This window comes from Manacus candei, unplaced genomic scaffold (genome assembly GCF_025592945.1).
Source record: "Manacus candei isolate 608988 ecotype Guabito, Panama unplaced genomic scaffold, ASM2559294v1 h1tg000076l, whole genome shotgun sequence".
Classification (NCBI taxonomy): domain Eukaryota; kingdom Metazoa; phylum Chordata; class Aves; order Passeriformes; family Pipridae; genus Manacus; species Manacus candei.
The window spans coordinates 7,585,293-7,612,387 of NW_026138124.1; the positions used below are offsets into that span (position 1 = coordinate 7,585,293).

Genomic DNA, 27,095 nt, shown 5'->3' on the forward strand with positions numbered 1-27,095 from the left:
AGCACACAAAGAACTCATGAAATATAAAGGTGTTTTGGATCTGTGCTGTTGGAATAGACCAATTTCTGATTACAGTTTTCTGTCAAATTCAGATGGATGTGTTCCTACTTGAGTTGAAATTGCTGTTTCAGCCTTAAAGTGCTGTAATGCTTACTAGGTACCTTCAAGCAACTTAAGCTCTTCCCTCATCTCTTCAGGCCAGAAGAAAGTGCTGTATTTCTTGCTTGGGAGCTGAAGAGTTGGTTTACATGAAAAAAAGTGTTTAACTACTCCCAGTAAGAGTTAACCCAGGTAGGATGGAGCTTGAGCATTAAACGTGCTTTGTGGGCCTTGTTTCTGAGTTGTTCCAAGTATTAGCTTTAGGTACAGATACTGACCTACCTCTTTCATCCCTTATGTTCAGGACAATTAGTAATACTGCCAAAACCAGAAAAGAGCCAGATAATTTTTTAAAGCAGTGTTTTGGAGAAGAGATGTAGTCGTTTACCTTCTGTGTGTGCAGAATCCTTGGAGAGCAGCAGAAGATGCTCCAGCCCTGGACTATGGGAAATCAGAAGAACTTTTCCCTACAAGAGAGGCTCCTCTTGCTTCCAGTTCCTAGAATATCTGTCCTGTATTCAGTGAATCATTCCTGGAGAGCACTCAGGCAGTGTGGAGGAGAAAAATGCCTGGTGTGAATACAGGGGGTATAAAAGTCAGATGAGAGGGGAGAGATAGGAATATGTCGGGACAGAAGTACAGTGAAACTGGAACTGTGGAAGGGTTGGAGAGGAAGGAGCTATAGCTGATGGAGAACTGGAGCTGGAGGTTTGCAGGAGAGGTGACTTGGGAGCCTGGGAGATGGGGAGGGAGGCAGCAAGAGAAGATGGGTTGGCAAGGGAGATGGCAGTCTGAATTCTGACACTTTCTAATTTTGGAGCGCTTGCCTTTGTAACCTTAATAATTTTGTTCTAATACACTAGATACAAAAATTGCATTATATGTTCTGAGGAATTTGGTTACTATGGTAATGGGTATATAAGTACATAAGAGATGAGATGTCAGCAGTTGGAACAGCTGTAATGTAGCACACAAACCTGTGACTGCCGGAATTTGGGAAGCAGGCCCTCACAAACTTCTGCTTCAGTCTCATTTCTCACTGCCGGGATGTCTGTTGTTGTGTGAAAGTGACGTCAGAGCTTCTACAATAAATCCTTGGGGTTTATGGAATTTCAGCAGACGAGCCTGAAATCTCTGGGTAAACAGACCACGTACCTCCCTCCTGTGCCAGGACTAGAAGGTCTCTGTTCCCACCCAGCTGCTGGAAGTGCAGGACTGGTGCTGACTGGGCAGACCACGAGTGTGCAGGATGGGAGTGGGCTGCTGCTGTTGCCTTCTGCTCTGGCACCTGCCTCCCTCCTTGCTCAGAGGCCAGGGCTGCCTGAGCCATGACTCGTTCCCAGGGTCACACAACCAGTTTCCCCCTCCCCAGTGTTGGTGTCCCTGTCTAGGTGGATTTGGGGTAGTGCAGCTGGTGCCTGTTACAGTCCTTGCCAGAAGCCGTGTGTTCGTTTGGTGATGGTGAGGTCCTGCCCGGCCGGAGCAGTTGGGGAAGGTGATGGGGAGCAGGGGAGTGCTCCTGGGGAGTGTGAGGCAGGAATGTGGGCAGCTCTTGGTACAGGAGTGGAAAGGATGACTTTGCATACTTTTTATCCCCTCCCTTGCCCCATCTGTAGCAAGGATATATTTTATATGCCCACCCCCACCTTCTAATTAGAAAACCACTTGCACAGTGTTGTTGGGGGGATTATCCTCAACAGGAAGGGGTTGCTGGAGAGCTGATGGAGCAAGCAGTGTCCAGGCTGGAGCAGCACTGCAAGTACAGTTCATCCCACCAAAGTGAGGGTCAGTAGAGCACGTGTTGGAGATTGCCTAGAGCCAAGTGTGGTGTAATGGTGTAATGATGAGTTAGTGCTGTGAGGACGTGTGGGCTGGAGGGAAGCTGCCGATAAGTTTTCAAGAACCAATCTAGAGACAATTTAAAATGGTGGTTTGGTCTTGATGTACTTATGAAAGGACTGCCTTAATGGAATCTGCTGGGGCAATTTGGGGGACATTGTCAATACAGGGGAGGACTCAAGTCTCTCTGGAAGGACTGAATGAGCTGGAGGATTTGCAATACGGATACCGAAATGAGACAGTACAGAGTGCATGGTCATCTAGTAACAACAAATATACAGTTAACACATAGTATCTATAAAGATGTATTATTATATATTAAGTACATATGAGATACATACATAACATAAACATACATAAAAGTATGGTTTATCAGTTAGAAATGGAAAAATGTGAAAGACTTGAGTATATCACTTGATACCATGGTGATTTTAAAACTTGAGTGCTGTATATCTAGGGAATAAGCAGATGTGAAGAATTCTGGTCAGGGATACTTTAAAAAAAAAAGCTTATTTTGGGACAGATGTGAGGAAGGGCTTGTAGGATGGTCTGGGAGGTCAGTTCTCTTTCCTGCGTCATAAAGGGAGGAAAAAATGGCTTTTTTCAGTTAACAGGCTAAGGCGACAGTATTATATCTACATGTGCTTATCTCTCAGTATTGAAAAGGGAAGAAAACTGTTTAAATGCTAAGACTGGTGTGAGAAAAAGAGTAAGTCAGTGTAAACTTAAAATAATAAATCTGTAAATCAGTCTTAACTAGCTCTTAATCTTAATTGGTTCCTAATCAAAATATGAGAGGGGTTCTGGAGCAGCCTTGTAATCAGAGTAGTGGCTTTGAGAAGTTCTCAGGAGTTGGTTATTATTTGATGATTGGATTCTATTATAAAGTTGCTTAAAATAGCAGCAACAGGCCTTAATTGGACCTTCAGTCCTGTGATTGTAACAATCCAATTGAGACATATTCTGTATATCTGAGCCACTGCTACACAAATTGTTTTGTGTATTGGTTGAAATGAGCATTTTCCCCGTGAAAGCAGATAAAACTCATCAAATTAAAAGGTTATGCTTGTTATCTTAATACATACTGAAAATATTTTTTGCTTCGAGTGAAAAACATAAAGGGAAGGGATCTAGACCTTGCAGAAACCACTGGAGAAGCATTTCTTTAAGTAGGTAGAATAGTGAAAAAGGTGGTTTTTAATTTGTTGTTGTTTGCTTTTGGTTGTTTGCCTCCTCCCTTTGTTGTGTGCTGTTTCAAAATGATTCTGCTCAGTCATGTGGAAACCGGAAGAATAAATACTCAACCTGAGCTGGAGTAAAACTGGACAAATTGCCATGACTTTGGGGAATTCCAGCAGGAAGGGAGGTGCTCATGGGCTCTGGAAACGTGTGACATAATTGCTGACCAAAGCTACCCCATTTATTGGTACAGATAATCTGGTAGAACAAAGTTAACAGTTATAAAAGGTTTTAAACTCTTTTGATGCTGAAATATGTTTCAACCCCTTTTTGAACCTGCTTTAAGTTACAAACTTGTACAAGCAGCTGTAGACCCTCATTGTACTGCCAGTAACCCTGTGTGCTCTGATGGGTTGGTCACTCCTAAAGAACAGAATAATCTTTCACTGGTTATCTGTTGGGAAATGAGCTGCTCTGCCAGTGCTGAAGGGCCAGCACATACATGCACCTTGCTAGGACCTAGTAAGGAACTCTCCTTATTTCCCTGCAGCCTTTCAATAAACCTTTTTGCTGTTCATGATAGTAGTCCTATATTTAATAAACTCCTGTGTTAAACAAAAATGACCTTTTTCGTAACAAGATGTGTTTGATGATGCCTGTTTGACACTGGAGGAGTAGCAATATAAAAATTGCCACCCAGGTTCTCATACCTCACCTGTCTGGTCCTGTGTGCTGTCTCTGGCAGTGGTGACACCTGGATGCTTCAGAATGGTGCCAAGAGCATCCAAGGATACCTTACCTGACCTGGCTGGGGATGTTCTTACTCGTGTAGATGTCTGGTTTAAAAAGCAGTGTTTTTATCTCTTGGGCTCGATGACTCACAGTCATTTCTGCAGGTTAATTTTGTTGTTTATGCCTTGATTGGTCAAATTCCTTCACTCTGTTATAAACATGCTTCTCTTATATTTTGTGGCCTCTCCCCTTGTTTTTGAAGTCTGAGCACTTGTCAGAGCCTTATTATGTATGATTTTTAACTCTTGCACCTTTTCTCCTCAAGCTTAGTTTGTCTTCTTGGGGATTTACGACCTCCCATTTCTGAGGCCTTTTTTGTACTGTATTTCTGTTTTATTGCTAGACGTGAATGAAGAATAATCTCCAGGAGCAAACCATGGCAGAGACTTCTTAATATATTGTCAGGAATTCTGTGTTATTTTTCTGATTGATTCTTCATGTTGGTTTTTTTTAAAGAAAAACCAGTCTGACGTTGTCTTTGGCATAATTGTGCAATTATTTTCATTGAGCTGTCTGAGCTCCTGAGTTATGTTTAGTTTAAGAGTAGATATGTGCTTGATGGTTCTTTACTTTTTGACCTTTCATCTCCTGCCTTGTTGCTCATTCATACTTTTTTAAGGTTCCTGTGTACTTTTTGATGCTGTCAGCTACTCTAAATAAAACTTGTCATGTACCTTTCCCTCCCATTCCAGATCTTAAATGCAAATATTATGCTGGATCTGCACAGTATCTGTGGCCACTCTGGTGGCAAGAGCCTTTTCCCTTGCTCAAAATATGTAATTACGTATCTGACCTCTTGCTTTTTTTTGAGTTTTGTGTCAGTTCAGACATGATGTTTCTGTTCTCCACCTGTAATTAATTCTCACAATAATTTTGTGTAGAAGACTATTGCCACTTCTTTGTGAATATCCTTTTGAGTTCTCTTAATGACATATAGTCTAGTGCATAAATGGTTGGCTTGCTAGTTCTTAGTGTATCACAGTCACCAAGTGATTAGCACGTTGCTCCCACTAATTAATAGTTCAATTATTCTTCTGTTCAGTTTGGCTGCAGCCGTTGTTGGGAGCTTCTCTGGAGTGGCAGCTGCTGGAAGGGGACAGCAGTTGTGACAAAAGTGTTCGTCACTCTGGAGCTACGTCAGACTTTAGTGCAGCTGCTTACCCGTCTGCATAGGTCAGTAATGTTTAATTTACATGATTATGGAAGGACCAGCTGTCCTGGTCTGTGGGAGCACCTTACCTTATACCCAGTCATCTTCTTTGTGCAGGTGATTTACCATCTCTCCTGTTCCCTTGTTCTCCCGGGTGGCTTTTTTTCCAGCCTGGTAGTGGGTCAGGCTGGATGACTGCCCGAGGCTTCTCACTGTCACAGCTTGGTTTGTGGGATTATTCCTACAGAATCTCACGGTTTTCTCTTGGATTTTTCTGTTTGTGTTTGACTTCATTTTCTACCTTAGGTCCTTCCTGCTGGCTTCAGTTTTGCCAGGTTCATACTTGCTCAAATAAGAGTCTGACCTGAGAACTGGGAGGTTGGACACAGCCTCTGGCTGGAGTGGGAGTGCCCTGGAGTTCTGTACTCCAGGGAATTCAATTGCAAGCTCAATTTAAACATTTTCTCTTTTTCCTTTATTTACTGATTGACCAGAAAGACTTTGAACTGCTTCCTTTCAGGCCTCTTTTCTAAAACTATGGGTGATACTGCTACTTTTTAATTACTTCTTTTCTCAAGGGTAATTATCTATGTTGTGAGCTTTAGTAGCTTATTTCTGAGTTATTTATGCTGAATCCAAAATAGCTAATTTGCTTACGTTTACTCTATTTATTGTTCTGGTGCAAAATTGCTTAGGGGTCAAGAAAAGGTTTCTTTAAACTCAAGTCCCATTAGGATATCTGACTAATTTTTTTTTATGGGCAGCTGGAGTTTCCCAGTATTTTTGCCTCTAGACTTAATTGACTCTCATCAGCTGGCTGCTTGCTAACCTCTTCCTGGCCAGTGTGCTGCCAGCACAGCATCTCCCACACTGGAATTGTTATAACATGTGCTCCTTGTTCCAAGAGAGGTGGCCATGGAGAGTTGGCTGTAGGTGATGCACTCACAGGATGTTCACTAATGTGATGCTTCACATAGTAAAGGAGAAGAGTTGGCAAGGACTGTGAACTTAATGAATTGCAAAAGAAGGGGGACAGAAGATTTCATTTTTTCCAGTTGCCTTCCTCATAGCTTTGCTAGCCTAAGGAATCACTAAATTTAGAACTGACCTTCTTAATAAATGTACCAGAACTATCACAAGCAAAGACATCCAGGAGATGTTCATGTTGAATATGTCAGGGAATGGTGAGCACTTTTTGAACTTTCATGGCATTGGTCTTTGAAAAATTAATGTAGGCTATTCTTCAGCTGTTCTGTAAGTCTAATTTTTGATCCCATGGAATGTTTTAGTTTAAATAGGAGAAAAAATACAAGATGCTTTTTTGCATTAATTTTTTTCAACTGCATCAGTAATGTCTTTTATTTATGTTATTTAAGTGGTAGATTTGGTGTGAGTGACATTGTAAAAATTACCAGTGAGCAAAACTAGTCTTTTCAGGAGTACTGATATTTTAGGTTATATTTGTGTTTGCTTATAACTGCCATATATAACCTGTCAAAATAGATATAGTTTGTTCAGAATATCTGTCTTTAACACAGAAACAGGCTTCCCCAGTTAGTTATCTTTTGCACTACTTAGAAAACTCGAAAGATTGTGGAAATAATTAGAAATACAGAAAACTGTTTCCATTCTGTTTGAAGTGGAAAGCACATGATGATTACTGCACTGTTGGCTTTGCTGCTGGTGTGGATCATCCTAACAAATATTTACATCCAAGCAAGAAACACAGATCCTGGGCTTGTCAGTGGAGGTTTGGGAAATGCAACTTTCTGACCCTTTTGCTAGTGACATTCCTGGAAAGTAAACACCCGAGCAGAACAGCTCAGCCGGATCAGAAAGTGTGCTGGGGTAAGTAATTCAAGGAGTTGATGATGGACATTTTAGTGTCAGAATCTTGAGAGGAAATCAAAGTAAGGCACAGAGTCTACAAGTGCACGTATAAGAGAAATGCAAGCAGTGCTCAAACATAAAAGTGTCTTCCTGAGGCTATTCTGTGAAGAAGTATAATACAAGAAAAAAGAGGTAGGGAAGCAGAGAGGGAAAGGAAAAAATATCTGCAAAGAGGTTTTTTCAGGATAGAACCATTCCTCAAAAATCTTTTAAAAAGAAATTGAATAAGGAATACTGGAATGGTAGACTTGCTCCTTGTCAGATGAAGAAAGATGTACTGAGTTGGGAAGAAAAGCCTGTTTGAACATAAGTGCTCACACAGACAAAAAAACCTGCCAGAATTCACGGTAATATCCAGGTACAGATTCATCTTCTCATTATAATCTATTCCTTCTAGAAATGCATAGATGAGGGAATGCGAAAGATATGAAGGGGTCAGCATTTCATGACTATTCTTGCTGTGAACTCCTTCTACAGAGGAGGATCTCAGTTCCTGTGCAGGAAGCAGAACTGTTGTTCCACAGGTGTCTGTGGGGTCAGAGACCATGTGAAGTGCCCTTACTGCCATAAGGCAGGTTATGAAAGTATCCAGCATGGCTGTAAGATCAGCCTTTGGCAGCAGAAGGAACTCCTGACTCCTGAGGTGGAGTAATCATGTCCTTTCCCTTCCTCTGGGGACTGGCAGAAAGCATTTGTACATGAACTTGGTCTGAAAAACAAGGTGGAAAAGAGCAGGGTCTCAGTGGGGCTTCCCATGGTCCACAGGTACCTTCCACAATCCAGTTTGCTCAACTCATTCCAGGTGGTTTTGTTCTGCTAGTAGTTGGCACTGTTTCAGGATGGTTCTTTTTTTGATCAGTTTTGTGATAGTATTTTTGATTTTTTTTTTCCTATTTAACTTTTTTCCTAACAGTTTCTTGTAGAATGTCATTCATCTGCACCTCCCTTTTCCTTAATGACAGACAGTCCTGGTGGATTCAGTGTGAAGAACAAATGTACTGAAAAGAATGATTTTAAGATCATTAGGAGAAAGGCAAGTTCATTACTTTGTCAGCAATTTTTCCTCTGAGCTGCAACTCACTGCTAAGTGGTAAAGGTAAGTTAGGAGGATCCCGAGGGAGATGTTCCTGAGTGCCCCTTGCCCCTTTTGCAGGGCATGGGAGAAGCTAAATGCTACTTGCTGCATCTTCAGGCTTTCCTTGCTTCATTTCTGGGATTTTTCTTCTTCCTTAATTGCCACTCTAGGAAGATTTCCAAACTGCAGAAGTAGGATGAGAAAAAGTAACCTGTAGTTGGTTTGTTGGGGGAAGCCTACAGAGGGGTTTGTTGTACGGGGTTTCACCTGAGTCCAGGGACTACAATTGCTGTCCATTCTGAGAGGCTTGGAGGTGCTGATAGGCTTTTTATCATGTCAGTCACCTGGAACACAACTGTCTTGATACCATCTGCCATGGGGGCATGGAACATGGACAGGAAGCTCGTTTTTAGCTGTTCAGGGAAACAGCCCCTTTCTGCTGTGAGCACAGTAACTCTTCTTCCATGTGTTCAGAGCATGGTAAGGCACTTGAGGGCTGCTCTGCTTTTGTCAGAACAGGAAAAAGAGAGTTGACTGGATGGACCAGAGCCTAGGTTAAAAGAGGTTTGAAGAAATGGAAAGCAATAAAAACCATTATATATAGTTTTCACAGACTTGCTGGAAGGAGAAATTTGGTGCAGTGATCAAGAATCATGGAGGACCTGATAACTGTGTGTCCCTGTGTTTGCTGAGATGTGCAGAAGAGTGGATAGAAGACAGTCCTGAATCTGGCAGTATCACAATGGCTACAGATCCCTTGAATTTCAGAGAAGCCAACAGAATTCCTTCTGTCTGTGCCCTTATGGAAAGGCCCCACCATTGCAGGCTGGCTGGCACCTGGTTTTTGGGAACAGCAGATAAAGTTACAGGACCTGTAGTGGGTAATATCTGCCTTTTGTCTTTCTGGATAAGGTAACTCCATGCATAGAATTTGTCAGGCTAAAATTTTAAAGGCTGATTTATATGCAGATCACAAAATTAAGTCAAGGGTAGTAGCATCATTCCTAAGATCACCTATATCAGCACTGCCTGATGTGACAAATGTTCATTTCTTCTGATGCTGGACCTTCATCAGCTTTTCTGCTGTGTCCCCACGAGCTGTACAGCCCTTCCACTTCCAATTCCAGGTTAGTCTTTTCTGAGAGTGCTTACTTCTTTTTACCTTTTATCAGATCTTTTATTGAGAGTTTATAAAAATGGGGATTTGTCTGCTTCTTCAAAAAAAACCCCACAACTATGCTTTCAGGTCAAGTGTTCAGTGCTACACAGAAATTTTAAAAAATTTTATGCATTATTACCCTCTAATCATTCTGTAGACATTCTTACCATCTAACTCTTACTTTAAACATAATTGTAAGTAAAAGAAAAAAATTGGGAAGTCAGTTCTTTCGGTAATTCCAGTTCATCATATTTATTATAGTTGTGGAGATTTTCAGTGTCAGCTGGAAGCCATTCAGGAAATTTTTAATAGTGTGTTGAGAGGATAATTTAGTCTCAGCTTCATACACTCCCCAGATCTGACCCATATGCAAGTAAGAGAAAATCCGTTTTCCCATTTTTGACAGTTGCATGATGACACTCCTTCCCCATCTATTTGATGCTTTTGCATTAGACCCTGCCAGAGGAAATTACACTAAAATTTAGCAACAGTTTGCACTGCATGCAATGCAGATGCTTAAAAAAAAAAGTCTAAATATCTGTTTCCAAATGAAGTTATACTGTGGTGGGATACTGTTTTTTTTGTTGGCTATTTTATCACTTTGAGTAAGAAGATTGCAAAGGACCAGTAGTTTTCCATACTGAATATTCACTTTATAGTTTTGCTGTTAGAGTGTCAGCTCTAAAGAGCATAGGGGCTATAACTGATCTCCTGTTTGTTTTTAAAGTGTCGTGTGTATTCATTCTACCAGGCAAAAATACACAGTTGGAGCTATGTTTGATGCTAAACATAAGTTTTTATAGATGTTACTATGCTCAGTGTATAGGCTAGCAGATGGCTATAACATAAAACATGTCTCAAATTGCAAATAACTTTATTTGTAACTCAGTGAAGGAGGACAACTCTCCTGTCAGGCTCCCTGGCCATCGTCGGAGGCCGCGTGTCGTGCCTCTGTGCCCGGTGAAATGGGGAGGCACAGGGTGATGGATGCAGAAATCTGTTTGTTGTTTCCATTTTGGGCTCACATGGTATTTGTTTGGCTCTGGCTCTAATATTCTTGTGCATAGAAGCTGAAGGATGCTGGGTATGTTAATTCCTTGAAACATCGTCTGTATGGACAAAGTGTGCTGCTTTTTACTGCTAATCATCTACAAGTGAGTCTGTGGGGTAATTCGATTTCTACAAACTTTTGAACCACATTAAGGGACTACAAATGCTTTGCTGCATGTCATGGTTAGTGTAACTGAGCACCTCACTCTCACTGAGTTGGTCTGTGTGGGAACTTGAGAAATAATATGATGGACAGGTGAAAATCTCAGCAAGTAGGTTCCCTTCTCCTCTGCAGGGAAGGCCAGGCACATTCTCCTCTTAGTGCTTTGGTTTATTACATGAAAACAGTTATCTGTGACACCAACAGCCGTCAGAGTTCAAGTGTAGTGTGGACAGATTTTAATGTCTCTGAGGTCTCTGCAGCATAAGACCTAAATATGCACTTTAAATATGGCAACTGACCATTTTGAGCTTTGCTTGTTCTGCTCTGCAGCATCCCAGGGGATCTTAGTCACAGGGGTGGGTCTTACTTCAGCTTGAGCAGGAGGCAGAAAACTCCACAGAGAACAGGTCTTATCCCGTCCTCATCTTCAGCTTCCTTATGCCAGAGGTTCAAGGGGTGTGTGTGTACATTTAATATAGCCATAATTACAGGGGTGAAACATCTTATCGATTCACAGACTTTTGTGGATGTGTGCGTGCGGTTTCTGCTAACTGATAGTTGTTCAGATGAAAGTAATTTGATAAAACATTTTGGCCTGTAGTCAGTGTCATTTACACCAGTAATGGATGCCACTAACTAAACACAGTGAGTTCAGCCTACTGTGTGGAAATAGAGTTGGGCCAGTCCTGTGTCTTGGTCATTCTGTGGTTTGCTTTGAATCTTTCTCATGTTCCTACATCACCTTGTTGGTTAGGGGTGGAGTTGATCTAAGTACCAGTAGTTGTGATTATGCAATACAATATTCTGGTTTTGTATGACTGACAACTAGGAAAAAATGTGAATTTATTTATCTAATTTTAGCAGCCTGCAGAGTGGCTTGGAGTTAGAGATAGGCACAGTCAGAGGGTGCCGTATCCTGTTTGCAGTGCCTTTCTTTTGGCCAGGGCAGGATCCACCTGATCTGAGCTGCCTAAGGTGAGATGATCAGTCTCATCCACTGGCAACAACTGTGTTTGATGGTATAGCTCCACTGATCCAAAAAAACTGTAGTGAAGAGACTGCACTGGTGGAAGAATGTAAAATACCCAAGTGCAACTTGACTGTACTTTAAAAAACCAGCTGCCTGCTGATATGATTTAATTTTCAGTGCAGCTTAGTTGTAGGGTTGATTTTTTCTTTTTTATCTTAAGACTCATCTGTATTTTTAATGCACTTAAAATAATGCAGTAACTGTTTGCATGTCACTTCTGCCTTCCCTTCCATTTCCCCACAGCGTTCAGGTGTCACTACTGCAAGGCAGGAGGCAGAGCTCAGCTCCTGGCACTGCTGGTCTTTGGCAGGCAGTGCCTGTTGTCTGGCTAAAAAGAAGACTAAGGGAATTAAATATTGTAGCATCCAAAAAAATGAGAGCACTTAATATTAGGTGAGACTGTGTAAAGCTTTCTTATGGATGGAATTTACATTAATGCATTTTATTTTTCCCTCTAAGCAGATCAAATGATAAGCACAGTGTCATGTACACGTTTGTGACTACTCTGTTAAATAGATTTTAATACTTAATATTTTTGTTCTCATACATTTCAAAGCAGCAATTATTTCCAAGAATAAAGGTAATGAGATTTGTCTTGATGCTCTCAGGATTAAAAAGGGAAAAAAGGCTATATTTTAAGGTGTACCACAGTAGCTGAGAACTTCTGCTCTGTCCTGTCCCACATCTGTGTGTGTTGTCAGTGGGCCTGGTCGGAGTTTTAGCTGCAGTAAGAAGTGTTCCTGTTGATGACATTTCAGAGGCATGCTCAGAAAGGACGCCAAGAAGGAGTCTGGTGGCTGGTTTGGCATCGGGGGTCGGTGGGGAGGGGGAAAGGCTGTAATCCATGTCAGCTGTGAGCCCGGGGTTTTCCCCTCGCGCTGGCTCTCACACGCTCGCTCGCGGGGACATGTGACTTTTGGCCATATTAGCAGGTTTATCCAAGCCTAGCCCCTCTGACTAACAGATGTAGGGAAAAGGGCATTCTGGGATTGCAGCAGTTGCTTTTGAACAACAATGTCCTTTTTGTAAGAATCTGATGCTTCTTAAAAGATGGAACATGACATCATTACCGTCGATCCAAGAAACATTCCTTCAATAATACTGAGTGTGCTCTGGTTATCAGCTCCCTTCCCCCAGCTCCTTTCTCTTGCTTTTCTGACATGCTTTTTGTCTATTGTTTCATCGGGGGCTGTAAATGTGAAACAGTTGTCTTTCAGTGTTATGTGCTTGTTAGAGCTGGAATCAAGTGGAATATTGTTGATTTATAAGAAAGAAGGAAAGAAAAATACCAAAAATCCCACTTTTCCTCCAGCTTTCACAAATGTAGTGTGCTTCAGGTACAGGCTGAGCTGGAGCTAATTATTTCCCTTCCCACACGGTATTAGTTACTGCATTATGCAAGGGAAGGTGGAAGGGAAGGTTCCTGTGCATCCCACTCGGCCTCATTGGCAGTTGGATATGTCGTGTGCAGGTACCGGCTGCTTCCAAGGCTCCTGCAGTGATCCTGCATCCATAGGAAATCTGTGTGTGCTCACCAGTGCAGTGTGGCAGAGTTGTGAGCCAGCTGCAGATTTTCTGTGTGTATGTGTGTGTATATATATATATATATATATATATATATATATATATATATATATGTTTTTATACTTGGTCCACCACTGGGATTTGGGTGCCGGGTTTTCCTTAGCCCCTGAGAACGAGCTGTCACAGAAACACGTTCCTGGTTGCATCGTAAATCCTTTTGAATGCTGATTGCTTGGAGGAAAACTATGGAAAAGCTGGATTTTGCTTCCCTTCCCTGTGTTCTCTCTCCCACGCATGTCTTCATCCTAAAAACTAAACACTCTTGTGGAGTTTACAACTAGGTACATCCTGGCTGTGTCTCACAGCCCTGCTCTCTGTGCAGCAATGCTGGCAGGTCTCTGAACTAACAAGGAGCAGGCAGAGTTTGGCACTTTCACGTGCTGCAAGTGTCTAGAGAAGAGAACCACTGATCACAAACGTGAAGGAGTATGTCTTTTTCCATCCCTGCAGAAATTGCTCTGCAGGGAGTGGAAAACAAATGATTCATTGATGGTCTAGAGGCTTGGAGAAAGGTGGAGTTTATAACGTCCAGAAATGGAGGAGAAATGGACAGGGGTAGGGCTTTCTGATATGTTGGTTAAACTCAGGTTTGTTGTCTTTTACATCTTCACAGTGGAAAGAAAACCCCAACTTTTTCAAAAAACAAATTTGAGATACAAAATATGAATAAAAAAAGCACAAGTCTTGACCAGACAGGGATTTTTGGAAAGAAGCGAGATGTGTGATTGACTGTTTGCCAGTAACAGAATTGTTTTTATTGGTGATAATTTAGAGGATTTGAGAGGAAATCCAAATACCTTCCTTTAATAGAAAAAAAAAAAAGGTGCATTTTACTTGTAGTGGTTGTTTGGCATCACCTGTTGTCAAGAGACAATACGATTTTAGCACAACTTGACAGTATACTTTTATTCTGGATAGATTCCAAGGTACAAAACTTGGAGTAAGTGAAAGCAAACTTATAGTGCAGACAGAAGGGATTTCATACATTCCCAGTTGTGTCTGAAGTTACAAGTTCCTCTGAAGAAAGCGTTTGCCAATGCACTGTTGTCCATTGTCTCATGTGCTATCACAATTAAAATGTGCTGCCACAATTACAATGTGTGTTTGCCTCTGCTGAAGCAGAGCAGAAGGACGTGCACTGTGTGTGGAACTGGGCATCTCCTGTCCTGGATGCTGTTCCTCTGAAGAAGGGAGTTGCATGTAAGCCTCAGAAGAACAGGCAATTTGTGATAGACATCACAAAGTCCGGACAATTCTCTAAGACACAGTGGGTGTAACTCTTCAGAGGGAGGGTGTTACAGTAATATGGGCTCTCTAGTGACAAACTGCTTATTGCTGTAGGTCAGAGATTCTGTGACTGCTCTGCAGGTGATAGAGCAGATGCTGGAGCATGGAATAAGTCCTGTTTTGTGTTTTGGTTTTAATTTGTGTTCTGGAGAAATGGTTGACTGGTGTCACAGTGGGGCTGTGACATTATCTGGGCACACAGGTTGTGTTGCTTCACTCACCAGGGCTGCTTGCTCTGGAGGAAGCGGAAGCTGCTTTGCTGTGTAGCTCGTTTCGGGCTCTTTGAGGAGAGGATAATCAGTGAAGGATTGCAATCTTTTTCTTGCAGTAATCCATGCTGAAGAGGCTCCATTCATACAGATGAGCCAAGGGTTGAAGCAGCACTTTAAACCCAGATAGTCGGTCGGCTCACTGCCCAGCAGGATGCCATCAACCAGCCGAGCGGGCAGCCTGAAGGACCCCGAAATTGCAGAGCTCTTCTTCAAAGAAGATCCAGAAAAGCTCTTCACAGATCTCCGAGAGATTGGCCATGGAAGCTTCGGAGCAGTTTATTTTGTAAGTAGCTCCATGTCTTGTGAATTTTAGCTGTGTCTCTTTTTAAACTGCTGTGACTCCTTTTATATGATGTTTGGGGCTTGGAAGGCGTTTGCATACAAACTGAAAAGAAAACCTGGAAATGTGGTCCTTGCCTGGTGCTTTTATGTGTATTGTTATGTTGCAAGCAGGGATTTAACTGCAAATAGAAAGCATGGACTTCTGCTCCATCAATTCTGACTGGCAATGCAGTTCTCTTAGTCTGATCACCTCCTTATCACCTCTTGTTCCTTGAGAGAAATTGAGTTCTCTCTCCCTTCACTCATCCCCCCAGGCTCCCTTACAGCCATTCTTTGTGTTTGACACCTGAGTGTTGGTGCTTTTATTGTCATTTGTCCTGTCACATCCTTTCCTACTGCAGGCAAGAATCCCAATATCCATCTGCATAAAACTTACTTGACATGAACGTCTGGACAGCAGAATTTTTCCCAGGCTGCTTGTGTAGCTCAACCAGCAGTGGGATCCTCTTGGTAACCTCCATGCAGGTCGCTGTGTGTTAACAAATACTGTGAGGCCTTCATGAAAAAAACATTTTCCTCAGAAAACCTTTTCAAATTTATAATTGTAGGAGGTGTGGCCAAACCTACCAGTTTTCCTTCTGAAAGCCATTTGTGTCACTATTTTTTGAGATGCCTATTCAGTGTTAATAATTGCAGCAGACCATGTTGGGAACCTTCCAGCACAAATTTAATGCAGCACAGATGAACTAATTAGGAAAAGCTTCTTAATTTTGTTCCCGGCTTAAAACTATGAGCCACCACTGTCTGGGAACAGATCTGGGGGAGGAACTGTTTTCTAATGAAACAGAACTCACCTGCAGCCTTAAATTCACCTCGTTTACTCCGTGTGGTTAAAGAGTGAATTTAAAAGGAGGGAACTGACAAATATGTCTTCCTGCTCTGTGGAAATACTGTTAAAGAAATATTATTGAAGTTTTTTGGGAACACTGTATGTTAGAGAGGAACCCATAACACACCTGTGAGCTGGATGCAAACAGCATTCCCAAACACCAACAAGAAGGCATTTGTAGCTGCTTGAGCTTTGTTGTTTTGGTAAGAGCTGATGGCCCATTACCAGCTCCTTCTACAAAGAGATTGAAAATCAGAGGCCATTAATTTCTAGCCCCTTCTTTCTCTTTTTCCCCCACCATTTTAAATTATCAGTTCATTGTAAGTCAGTATTTACTCACTGTTGAGTCCAATTACTTCCTGGTATTAGGACTGTGCTTCTTTGACAGAAAGTACGTCTGATTTGGCACTCGAAAAAAGACAAGTGTAAGCCGTGCATCACACAACTCCAGCCCATTTTGGGGCTTTATTTTTGTCTAGAGAAAGTTTCTGATAAAGACATGCTCTTGCTAGTTTTGTGTTAGGAAGTTTTAACCTATAAGTCTTGTCTTGCACTTTTTTTTTACTGCTAGCAGTTCTGAGATTTTGAACATTAAACTGTTTCTTGCAATGTACCCCATATCTCAAACTGAAGCCAAAGACATGAGAAAGCCAACATGGAGAGGGAAATTTAGTGTGAATTAAGCATGAAGAAGGAAAACGTAGGGGAATCTATGTCTTGGGTACTTTATTCCTCTAAAGTTTCTTTAACAAGATTTTGGTTCTGCTACTGCAAGCAATTAAACTTTCTCTAATTAATATAATATTGGATTGTAGTTAATAACTGCTTAAAAGGGTATTACTGAAGCCGGTGAAATACTCTACTTTTTCTTTGTGCATGTTTCAGTGCTGAAGTTACTCTGGTCACCAGATGTTGGTCCTTTGTGTGGAGGTTTTGGAGGAAAGCAGGATTTATATGTGCATACATGCCTGCCATGAAACAAGCCTTGTTCATTTGGATGCTTTAAGTGAACTGACCTTGTACATCTTCCTGGCTTTTGTCTGGGAACAGTCTTTTTTCGATTGTTCAGGATCACATGGAAACTAAAAAAGCAAATGAAACTCCATTATTTTAATGTTCCCGAGGTGTCAGCTGGGATGGTTCTCCCTCTCTCAGCCTTGTAGGACTGTAGGTGTTCTGGAAATAGAGTTGCTTACTTGGTTTTTCTGATGCACAGCACCCTCTCACCAGGCTGCTTTCATTGCATACAACCTGCACCAAAAAATGCTGTTGATAAATAACGTGTGGGTAATTAACAAATAGAAAAATCCATACAATACTGAAATCTCCCCTGCCTTTTTTAAAATACATTTTAGTGTTTCATTGTTAGTTGTACCTACCTTCCTTCCCTTTCAGTAATCATCCCAACAAGAGGTGATACATTTATCTTACCTGATAATTGGCTGAGTGTTTACTTGTGTCTCTTTCTTTGTTTCTGTTGCATCCTGCAGTGGCAGAAAGTTTCTTTTTTTTTTTCTTTCATAATTGACATGAATTTTGCTGGTTCACCTCATGGTTTTAGTTTCTTAGAAACTGCAAGTCTGGCACCTCTGAATCATTTTTGGTATTATCCTTACCCTACTCCCTGCTTTGCAGTGTAATAATAGCTTTTACTTGACACAGGAAACCTACTACACTGGAACACTGCAGATGGAGCAGAAGAATAACCCACTCTCTTTTGTTAGAGCTGGGTTCCTTCTGCTCTACTCTAGTATTTTGCTTGCCTGTTTTATTGCAGTTCTTCACTGATTTAAATGTTTCAGTGATTGTCTCTAATTAATAAAGATCTAGGAGTAAGAATTTTATTCTTCCCTTTTTTGTCTCAAACAACAAAAATAGTCACCCCCAGCCCAACTTCACAGGTAATGTCAGAGGATCCTCTGAAACAGAAAGAAAATTAAAAATAGTATTGGTTCAAGCTTATCATAACTGGTTGAAATAAAGACTGACAGGGAATTCTGGGAATCTCTTTTAATGAATAGCAGAATTAAAACATGACTAAAAAATCTTTTTACGAAAGGCAGAGCCCTGATACTTTATTAATCCATGTTCTGATAGGCTGTGCTTGATAGTACAAATATATTAAAAATCAGCATTTTCATCAGTCATTAATGAATGCTGAGGTGCACATTACTCTGATTTATATCATTTGGCTTCGTGTCCGAGTTGATTATTCTTATCAGGGAGACTCTGAGGTCTTTTCCTCCACCACCCTCCCATGCTGCTGAAATCCTTAACAGAGGAAATCTGGGGTCTTGTCTGGAACCATCCTTCCTGTGAGGTGCTACCTCTTCTCCTGGCAGGGGGAATGAATCCTTGCTTTGGTGCTGAATTAAAAAAAAAACTTCCTGTCTGGTTGTTACATTGGATTGTTACTATCAGAAGTCATGAAGTTTGCCTTTGAAGTGCAAAAAACCACATACATTTGTTGTGCAGTGTAAATAACAGTAATGTGGGACGGAGAAAGTAAAAGTCCAGTCTGAAGATGGGTGGCTTAGATCACTGCCATCTTTCTCTATATCGTGGGCATTCCTCTAAGACACAAAAGCTAATACTGGGGAGCACTGGGGAGAAAGCCAGCAGTGTCTGGAGCAAGTATCTCCTATGCATCCTGAGACATCTTCCCTTATGGTTTGAATGGAACATGGGGGCTGAGCCTTGCTTCTGTTTTGTTTGTAATGGACCTGAGCAGGGAGGGAAGTTGATTTAGGGAAAATCCCTTCTACTTGAATCAGAGCTACTTTTGTAAAGCTGTGATTTTTAATTTAGAAGTCACAGTGCAGAGACTTGCTGGATTGCTGAACATGGAGAAATGTCATACCTTGTCTCACAGACAGGAGGGTGATCTTTCGCTTCGGAAAGAAATTTCCAATAGATGCAGCAGTCACACCCCTTGGAAGATATTTTAGTTTAACTCTCTGCAAAAGTTAGCTGAGGGATAAAGATGGTTTTTTATGTCTACGTTTGGTTTGCATCTTATGGGAAATGGGGCCCTGAAGGAACTGATGCACCGTGTTTTCCTGTTGCAGGCACGTGATGTGCGCACCAATGAAGTGGTGGCCATCAAGAAAATGTCATATAGTGGGAAGCAGTCCAATGAGGTACGTGGAGCATGTTGTACATTAAACCTTGACCATTGCAAAGACTTATTATATGGGATGATTTTAATTATCTTGGGTTCCTGTAGAGAAATCTCTTCTATAACTGTAAAGGTGATTGAGGGTACTGTGTAAACAAAACAAATCAGTTTACTGTTCTCAGTTTATTTCTACCTAATCTACTCCTGGAAAAGATGGGTAGGACTCTCTTCTTCCAGGCCCCTTTGGGACCACATAACTGTGTAGAAAGGAAAAAAGAAAATTAAAAATGATGGGGTTGTATGTTAGTGTCTTATTGCCCCTAAACATTTCATTTTAAATACCTTAAAAAAACCCATGTTGCTTCCTGGACAAAGGAATAATAGTACTGGATGCAACACTGAGAATTTCAGAGGGAGCCTTGCTTGTACAAAGTAGTGAGGCGGAACCCATCCTTCCTTGGAATGACTGTGTTCATGAGCAGCTGAAACAAAGGCAAAACAGCAGTGAATGAATGAGTGTGAAAATCTGAACAGCAGCATAATTCTGGAAGAACTGCCAGAGTCAGGGATTAAGGCACTCTTTGCAGAGAGGTCTGCAAAAGTGGGCCTCTGAGATTTAGACATTGTGTTTTTATGGCCACCCCAGATGTGTCTCTTTTCCCTAGGACATTTAGTAGAGATAGTTGATTTTATACTTGAAATGTTTAAGTGCTAATACAGATTCTTGAAAAGCCCAACGTGACATGAGCAGCTGATTTGGTATTATTTCTGGTAAATAACATGTATCAAATCGTGGCATGATTTTTCAACAGAAGTATTTATTGTAAGCATGTTGTTCCAGGCATTTATGGTTCCCTCCCTCCATTCTCTGTATTCCAATCTTAGAAGCAGCTTTGCTCCGATGAGTTTGACTAACAGCTCATTGCTTTCTGTGCCTTTTGTGTATTGATCATCTGCACTCCCAGGAGCTGAACTATTCCTTCCTCTCTGTGTGTGTATGTCTGTGTAGGAGGTAGAGGTGGCAGTGTCTCTCCAGCAGTCCTGAATTCCAGCTTCATAGTTAAATTTGCTGTGCCTGTTTCTGTTTTGTCACTGCGGTGACTTGTTTAACTGTGTACTGATGAAAGAATAATTTGTACTTGCTACTTGTCCTACTGTTTTAATTACTGTGAGCTATAAATACTCTATTCACATGAATGAAACAAACTGTGCATGCTTCAGAAATAGCTTTTGTTTGTCTTCAATGCGTATGTTTCTTTATTTTGAAGAAAGTAATAAGGGGAGGATTAAAACTTTCTATTTTACTTCCATACTTATTTGTTTTGTTCAGAAGTTTGCTGGAGTATCCAACCTATGTAAAGAAAATTGATTAAGGGCATTCTGGTATCATTTGTATTTACTTTGGTTTCATAGTAAGATTTTATCATTGCTGGGAACAATAATTCCCTGAAATAAGTTCATATTTTATACTAAAAATAAGTTTAAAACCTTTGAAAAATGTATTACTGTGCTCTTAATGTGATCTTGGGGCTTTTTTTATGCAGGAAATCGTGACTACTTCTTGACTAGTATATCACCTCTCTCTCCCAATGTAGAAGTGCTTTCTTGATTTGGCTTTTATTGCTTAGTACCTCAAAGCCTTTGAGGCTGAAGGTAAAAGGCAGCGAGGTCATTCCAGTGTCAGTGAGAGAGTTTATGTTAGTATAACTGCATTGTGTCATTCTCGTGACGTTTCTGGTGTTGAGAAATGTTTAACTTAGTCAATCAGCTGCCTCAGTTGTGGCTTCCATGTTCCCTGGTTTCGTGTGTTTCTCTAACCCTAAAATTTTTATTGAGGAGGATTTGGGTTTTGCACATGTTTTCCAAAGCATTAGGGTAGATGAACCCTCTGTCCCTCTGTGAATCCCAGCCACATACCTGTACCTGAGGTAGAGTGTGCTGAGGGATTAACAGGACCTGGAAAACAGCTTTTGAACTTTTGGGTGTTAGGTAAGGTTTTTCTACCTCTGGTTAACTTCAGAACTGATACTCTCTTGCTCAAAAACATTTGCAGTGTCAACACTCTTGTGTTGACTCCTGCATACTTAAATGGTTTCAGCTACTGCATTTGGTTTTGAAAATCTTTCCTGGTAGTTGTAGTTTTGCTGTTGCACTCACAAGCTTTTGCCTTCCTTGCCTGAGGAGATGTGGATGTGCAGCAAGTGGGAGAACTTGGAGGTCTCTGAGGGGAGCAGTGGCAGTGTCAAGGCAGACACTGGAACTTGGCATTTAGGTCTCTTCTGTACTTCTAACTTGCACTGCAGTGCTCCCCTTATTATAAACCTGGGCCTTGTTTTATCTGTTTATTTTTTTTTTCCCTGAAGAACCAATCCCTTGTCTAGTAGGTAACTCATTTCAAATTGGTCCTTGTAAAAACTAAACTAGTAATAGAGAGAGAAATGTTATCAAGAACGTGGTCAGATATTTGGTGGCTGATAAATGGGACCTCATCCAGTGTATTATAGTGACTAGTAGGGGTAGGTCTTTATAGCTACAAGAGTTAAGAGGGAGACAGCTGATCCTGCTGGAGGACACTTATCACCCACATCTCTTTCAGATTGGAGTGTATGTTTGATTTGACAACTGAAATGGTATCTGTTTAAAGAGGATCTCTTCTTTTTTGAGGACTTGCTCAGATATTAAGTGTTTACCAGTATATCGTATGCACACATAAAATATAAAGTATTGCACTGATGAGAGATCCTTGCATACAGCCTAATTAATCAACAACTTGTTTTGTAGGTCTACTGAGGAGTTAAACAGTGAACATCACAGTGTTGATGCAAATTTATTTTGATTTGAAACCTTGAGATAGTTTTGCCTCTTAAAATAATTAAGTGACATAATAACAACAACCAAAAAAACCAAAGGTAACAGTTGTATAAAGTCATTCTATTCGTTTTATTCCCTACAGAAATGGCAGGATATTATTAAGGAAGTCAAGTTCCTCCAAAGAATAAAACACCCTAACAGTATAGAATACAAAGGCTGCTATCTGCGGGAGCATACAGCATGGGTAAGCATCTGCTGCTCTGCACTTCTCTTGCCTTGGTTAAGGAAGCTTTAAAATCTCTCCAGCTGGCTTTTGGGAGCCACCTGAGCCACTGGTATTGCACAGACTCAGAGGAGCTTACAGGGGATCAGTAAAACTGAATGTAGTTTTTGGAATTGATCTAGGGAAACTTTTACTTACAGAATAAGGTGAATGTGCTACTGTTCTAGTGTATTTAGCTTCATGTAAATGAGTATTTAAAACAATGCACACCCATCATTGACCAAGTTTTGCAGTACAATATACTAAAGAAATCATATTGTTGAACTAATAGTTTAAGTTGTAAGTACTGTTCATGTATTAGCTACAATAAATCTGTAGGACAAAGTTTTAGTTTCTCTTTTGCAAATCTGACTGGAACAGAATCTTAAGTAAATCCCTAAATAGCCCTTTAATACTCTGATAAGCTTGTTAAGTGCAATTTAAGGTTCCTGTTAAGTATGTGCATATAAAATACGATATGTAATACGATACATAACTGGTTGTGAATGTGCTTTTGCTTTCCCTACAAGTGTTGTTGCTTGGTATCTTACACAGGAGGGTTATGCTAATGCCAGTTAGAGCTGTGCTTATGGGAGGGGCCAGTGTGACAGTGCTGGGATGGGGCTTATGTTCCAAGCAATACTTGCTTTGTAATGGCAGTTTGCACTGTGTGCTCCAAGGGTCAGTTCCAGATTTCTCCATAGAAGTCTAGAAAACGTACATTTACTGTTAGAGATTTTTCTAACAACTACTTTGATTTCTTCCCATACAGCTTGTTATGGAATATTGTTTAGGATCAGCATCAGACTTACTAGAAGGTATGTCACGCGTGTTTGTGTGGTGGAAAGTCAGAAGTATAGTACTGAAGTAGGAGGTTACAGCATCACAGAATTGTCCTTGAGTATATAATTTTATCTGGGGACAGAGAGTGTGTGAACAGGCACAACCTGTCCAATTTTTGCATGTCTGTAGTGGGTTTTCTGTAGAATATTGGCTTTCCTAGGTGCTCTGTTTTCTCCTTGGTTCGTGTTAAAGTTGTCAGTCAGCTATTTGTTTTCTTCTGAGTTTTAGGTTCTCCTGTCATGACAATTCAAGATTTATTCCTGAAAACCCTTGCTGTTGATCCTAGTGCTTACAAACAACTGTAGGCCTGTTGACTAAAATAGCACTGCAGCAGTATTAGGGTTTTGCTTGGTGAGGCCGTTTGTTAAATGGTCATTTTTCTACCAGGCTTCTTGTAGTGAACTTTCTTTGAAGATATATGTTTGGCCAGTAAGTTGTTCAGCTACTTTCCTTGCCAGAAGCATTTCAGGACAAAAGGCTGAGCTGCCAGAGTCTCATCTGTATTGCTACAGTTTATTTGCGTGTGAATTGTTGTAAAGGTCTAGGGTTTAGTGTTTAGCTTCATTAATGGAAAACTGGATACTGAGTCTCAAATAGTTACTTGGGAGAATGGTCACAGAACTGACAGGAATGTAGTTTATGGTTGCAGAGTAGTCTCTTTGGTAGTAAATAGCTGCTGTTTTACAGTTAGAAGATTACATCTGATTATAGATTGTGAACTAATTTTACATTGGCTTCTTATGCTGAACCTAGTGAAAATAAACTTTTAGTATTTCTGTTGACATTGTTAAGAGTACTCAGTTGCATGTTGCAAACTGTATTGTTTTCTGTAATATTGAATTTCACATAAATTCTTTCCTTAAGTTCATAAAAAGCCATTGCAAGAAGTGGAAATAGCAGCAATTACCCATGGTGCTCTCCAGGGATTAGCATACTTGCATTCTCACAATATGATCCATAGGTAAGTGGTTATACTTTTGCTGTCTCACACACTTACAGGTAATTTATTTTATTGATTGTATTACCTTCATCCCAAATTTAATATTGTAAGCAGAGATCTTCTTTTCACAGTGTCCATATGCTCCCAAACAAGTGATTTACAGCAGTCTAAACAGTAGCAAGCTCTGTATCTGCACATGCACTGTGTCTTACAGCTGGTGTTCATAATTTCTGTAGAATTCCTTTGAATCTGCTAAACTTTTCAATCCTTGATCCAATGCTGATTGTCCCTGAAGCAGTGCAAGTCAGGCTGAGTTCACCCAAATAATTCATAGGAACTGCAAGGCCAAGATTGCTGGGGTGGGGGGGAGCACTAATTCTTGAAAAATTAGTTTTTCATGAACATGTTGAGTAGCACACAGTAAGTTTGGGATGCAGATGTTCTTTGTGTTTAACATGCTGCATTTTAGTGGGATGAAGAATTTGAGTAATTACATTATTAGGTCTTTTTGAAAATCATTGATAATATATTTGATTTAGAAGATTTTGCTGAACTGTATGTGAAGTTTATCCTGGTGTACCATTTTAAGTTGATTTTTAAGACAAACATTAAGACTAACATTTAAGACAAAAGATTCCAAAATCAAGGGCCACATTAAACAATTAACCTAACGGTTAAAGACTTTGTATTTGGAAGAAAAATGGGTATTTTGTGGCTTTTGGAGGAAATGTGGGTATTTTACAGCTTGAACATGTGAATACTGGTGTGTTTTGTAGTCTGTCCAATAGAAAGTTTTCTTCTTTGGAGAGGAGTAATACTGACACTTGTATTCTATAACCAGAGATATCAAGGCAGGAAACATCCTGCTGACAGAGCCAGGACAGGTGAAACTTGCTGACTTTGGGTCTGCTTCCATAGCATCTCCTGCCAACTCATTTGTGGGGACGCCATATTGGTAAGCCAAGAGTTTGACTTATTTCTGGCTTTGTGAAGTGAAAAGATCATTTACTGGCTATTTAATATACTTGGGCTTAGTGGAGCTAGCTTTGTAATGTTCTAGTCGTGGTAGTGATAAAATGTACTTTGTACAAAAAAAAAATAAAATTAAATAGTAACTAGGCTCTGGGTTCCAAGAAATTGCGAATCCTTGTATTTGTAGTTCACGAAAAGTAATAAAAATGTTTTGTTGTTCTTCTTACACTGACCTTAAGTGGTAGAGGTGGGATTGAATCATCTGTAATATATTTTAATCACTCCCCCCAGTGGCTTAAACAATTCCTATGTTCTTACCGCGTCTGGTTGTTGAAATAACTGAAGTGTTTTTTCTTTCATAGGAAAGGCCAGGTTCATTGAACAAACCCCTTTGCAGATCCCTTGTATGCTTTTGATCTCTTACACCTAATCTGTGGTGTTTACACAACTGCATGCTATAATTATTTCACCAGAGTTGGTCAGCCAGCTAAACTATTGGAAATGTGGGAGGGTGAGAAGGTGGTGATACTCAGAAATGGAGAGCTGGGCAAAGCACAGGAGAACATCGTGCAGCCTCTGCAGGCGTGCACTAGTGTGGGTGCCTGGTCTTTGTTCCCAGTATCCCATGGTCATGCCTGATGGCTTGGGGAATGATTTGTTTATGGTAGCTGAAATCAGTGAAATAGCCTGTTTCACACTGATGAAGATAAGGTGTTCCGTTGCCCATTTATGAGAACCAATTTCCTATTTTAGGATGGCCCCAGAAGTGATTTTAGCCATGGATGAAGGGCAGTATGATGGCAAAGTAGATGTTTGGTCTCTTGGAATTACCTGTATTGAGTTAGGTAAGTTATTTCCTTTGACAAATAGTAAAATGTAGATATTTAATACCTAGAACTAATTCAACTGAATCACAGTGCAGAAGATCTGTGCTTCTTTCATTGTCCTGGTTTTTCTGGGACTTGAGTTTTGGAGAAAAGAACTAAATGTGCTCTCTAAAATACAAGACAAGTCTCCAATTTAATGTTTATTGAGCTGGTGTTTTCATTACCTGAAGAAAAAGAGTTATATAGACAAAGACAGTAGCCAAGGGATATCACTAAGGGTGTTCACGTTCTGTGGGAGAGGCAGTTAACTTCTGAACTGAAAAACTGCTGAACAGCTTTAGAAATGAACCATTAAAACTACCAGTGTGGAAATGTATTTAATGCTGTAAGTTGATAACTGTTTGCATGAAAATTTAAGATGCATTAACAAGTCCTGCAGTAATGAAGTTTTGGGTAAGTTGGCACTTTCAAAGCTATATGCAGTGTATGTTGTCACTTGTGAATAGATTTATTTTCTTTTCTTTAGACAGAAAGATAGGGAATAATTCAATTTTGAAGTGGTAACTTGTAAGTCGAAGCCTAAAGAAAGGATGGCATTGCCATTACAACAGAGTCTTAAAAGCAGAATGTCAGTTTAAAAGGACATTGTTAGTATGGCATTCTATTTCAATTTAACACGTAATGTTTTCTTGGAACAAAAATACCCTCACTGAAGCACAACACCATGCACACTACTGCAGTGCACCTGGGGCTGTCCTCCCATCCTTGTCAGATCTGATTGCTCAGACTCCAACCCGACCTCAGTTGGAGGAGCAGCCCAGCCGGGCAGTGAGAGCTCTCAGGAACACACTAATCCATGTGAACTGCACAGTTTAGCTAAAAATGCTGTCTGGCATTCCAAACTGTCAACTTCATTTTCTTCCAGGACATGAAATAGATTCTTTCTTCAGAGCAGAGTTGTTGTGTGGGTTTTTTGGTGGGGTTTTTTTTTTTTTTTTGGTTGCCAATATAAAGCAAGTTTAAGGGGTGTGACTGTCATGACAGAACCCTGCTCCGAGTGGAGTAAGGAGACTTGGCTGGCTGCAGGGCTCCAGGAATGCAGTGAGCTCATGGCCACCACACCCCCGGGAGCCTCCTGCACGCCGCGTTCTTGCGGGATGAAGCGTTTGGCTTCGTCGTCGGCTGCTGGCGTGGTGGGAGGTGAGACTAGGTCAGGACAGCAGAGTGCTGTAGGCTGGGTCGGTGTGGCTGGCTCGGTTGTGTTGGTTTGAGTAAGCCTGGGAAGGCAGCAGAAAAACGGCATGTCTAGTAGTCTTCTCAAATTATCACTTAAGTCTTAAAAATGGCCTCATTGAGGGCTCAGTTTCAGGGTTTCCTGAAGATTTCTGCTCATTCAGGTGAGTTAAGAGCAAAAAAGCTACGGAGAACAGTCAGTTAAAATAGTTTAATGAATAAGCAGTCTGATCGTTGATAGCAGCAGCTAGTTATCTGACAGATCAGAGAAGGTAAAGTGCTACATTTGAGGAAAGACTTAGCTCCTCAATTTTCTCATTCTGAGGAATTTGTAGAGCTTAGTCCATCC

At 40.8% G+C, this 27,095-nt stretch overlaps 1 protein-coding gene across 3 annotated transcripts in view; it reads left to right on the forward strand.

Annotated features, from left to right (window-relative positions):
* The window catches only part of TAOK1 (TAO kinase 1), a 69,579-nt gene that overhangs the window by 14,409 nt on the left and 28,075 nt on the right, over nucleotides 1–27,095 (forward strand). The window contains exons 1-8 of one of the 3 annotated variants that reach the window (XM_051809990.1): nucleotides 4,966–5,082; nucleotides 14,626–14,852; nucleotides 18,809–18,880; nucleotides 21,812–21,913; nucleotides 22,704–22,749; nucleotides 23,639–23,735; nucleotides 24,556–24,669; nucleotides 25,440–25,531. In XM_051809990.1, the coding sequence (XP_051665950.1) occupies nucleotides 14,721–14,852; nucleotides 18,809–18,880; nucleotides 21,812–21,913; nucleotides 22,704–22,749; nucleotides 23,639–23,735; nucleotides 24,556–24,669; nucleotides 25,440–25,531 (655 nt within the window). In that variant the 5' untranslated portion in view covers nucleotides 4,966–5,082; nucleotides 14,626–14,720. Of the gene's footprint in view, nucleotides 1–4,965; nucleotides 5,083–13,768; nucleotides 14,211–14,625; nucleotides 14,853–18,808; nucleotides 18,881–21,811; nucleotides 21,914–22,703; nucleotides 22,750–23,638; nucleotides 23,736–24,555; nucleotides 24,670–25,439; nucleotides 25,532–27,095 lie in introns of those variants that run through there. The other 2 variants (XM_051809991.1, XM_051809989.1) reach the window with 2 other exon arrangements.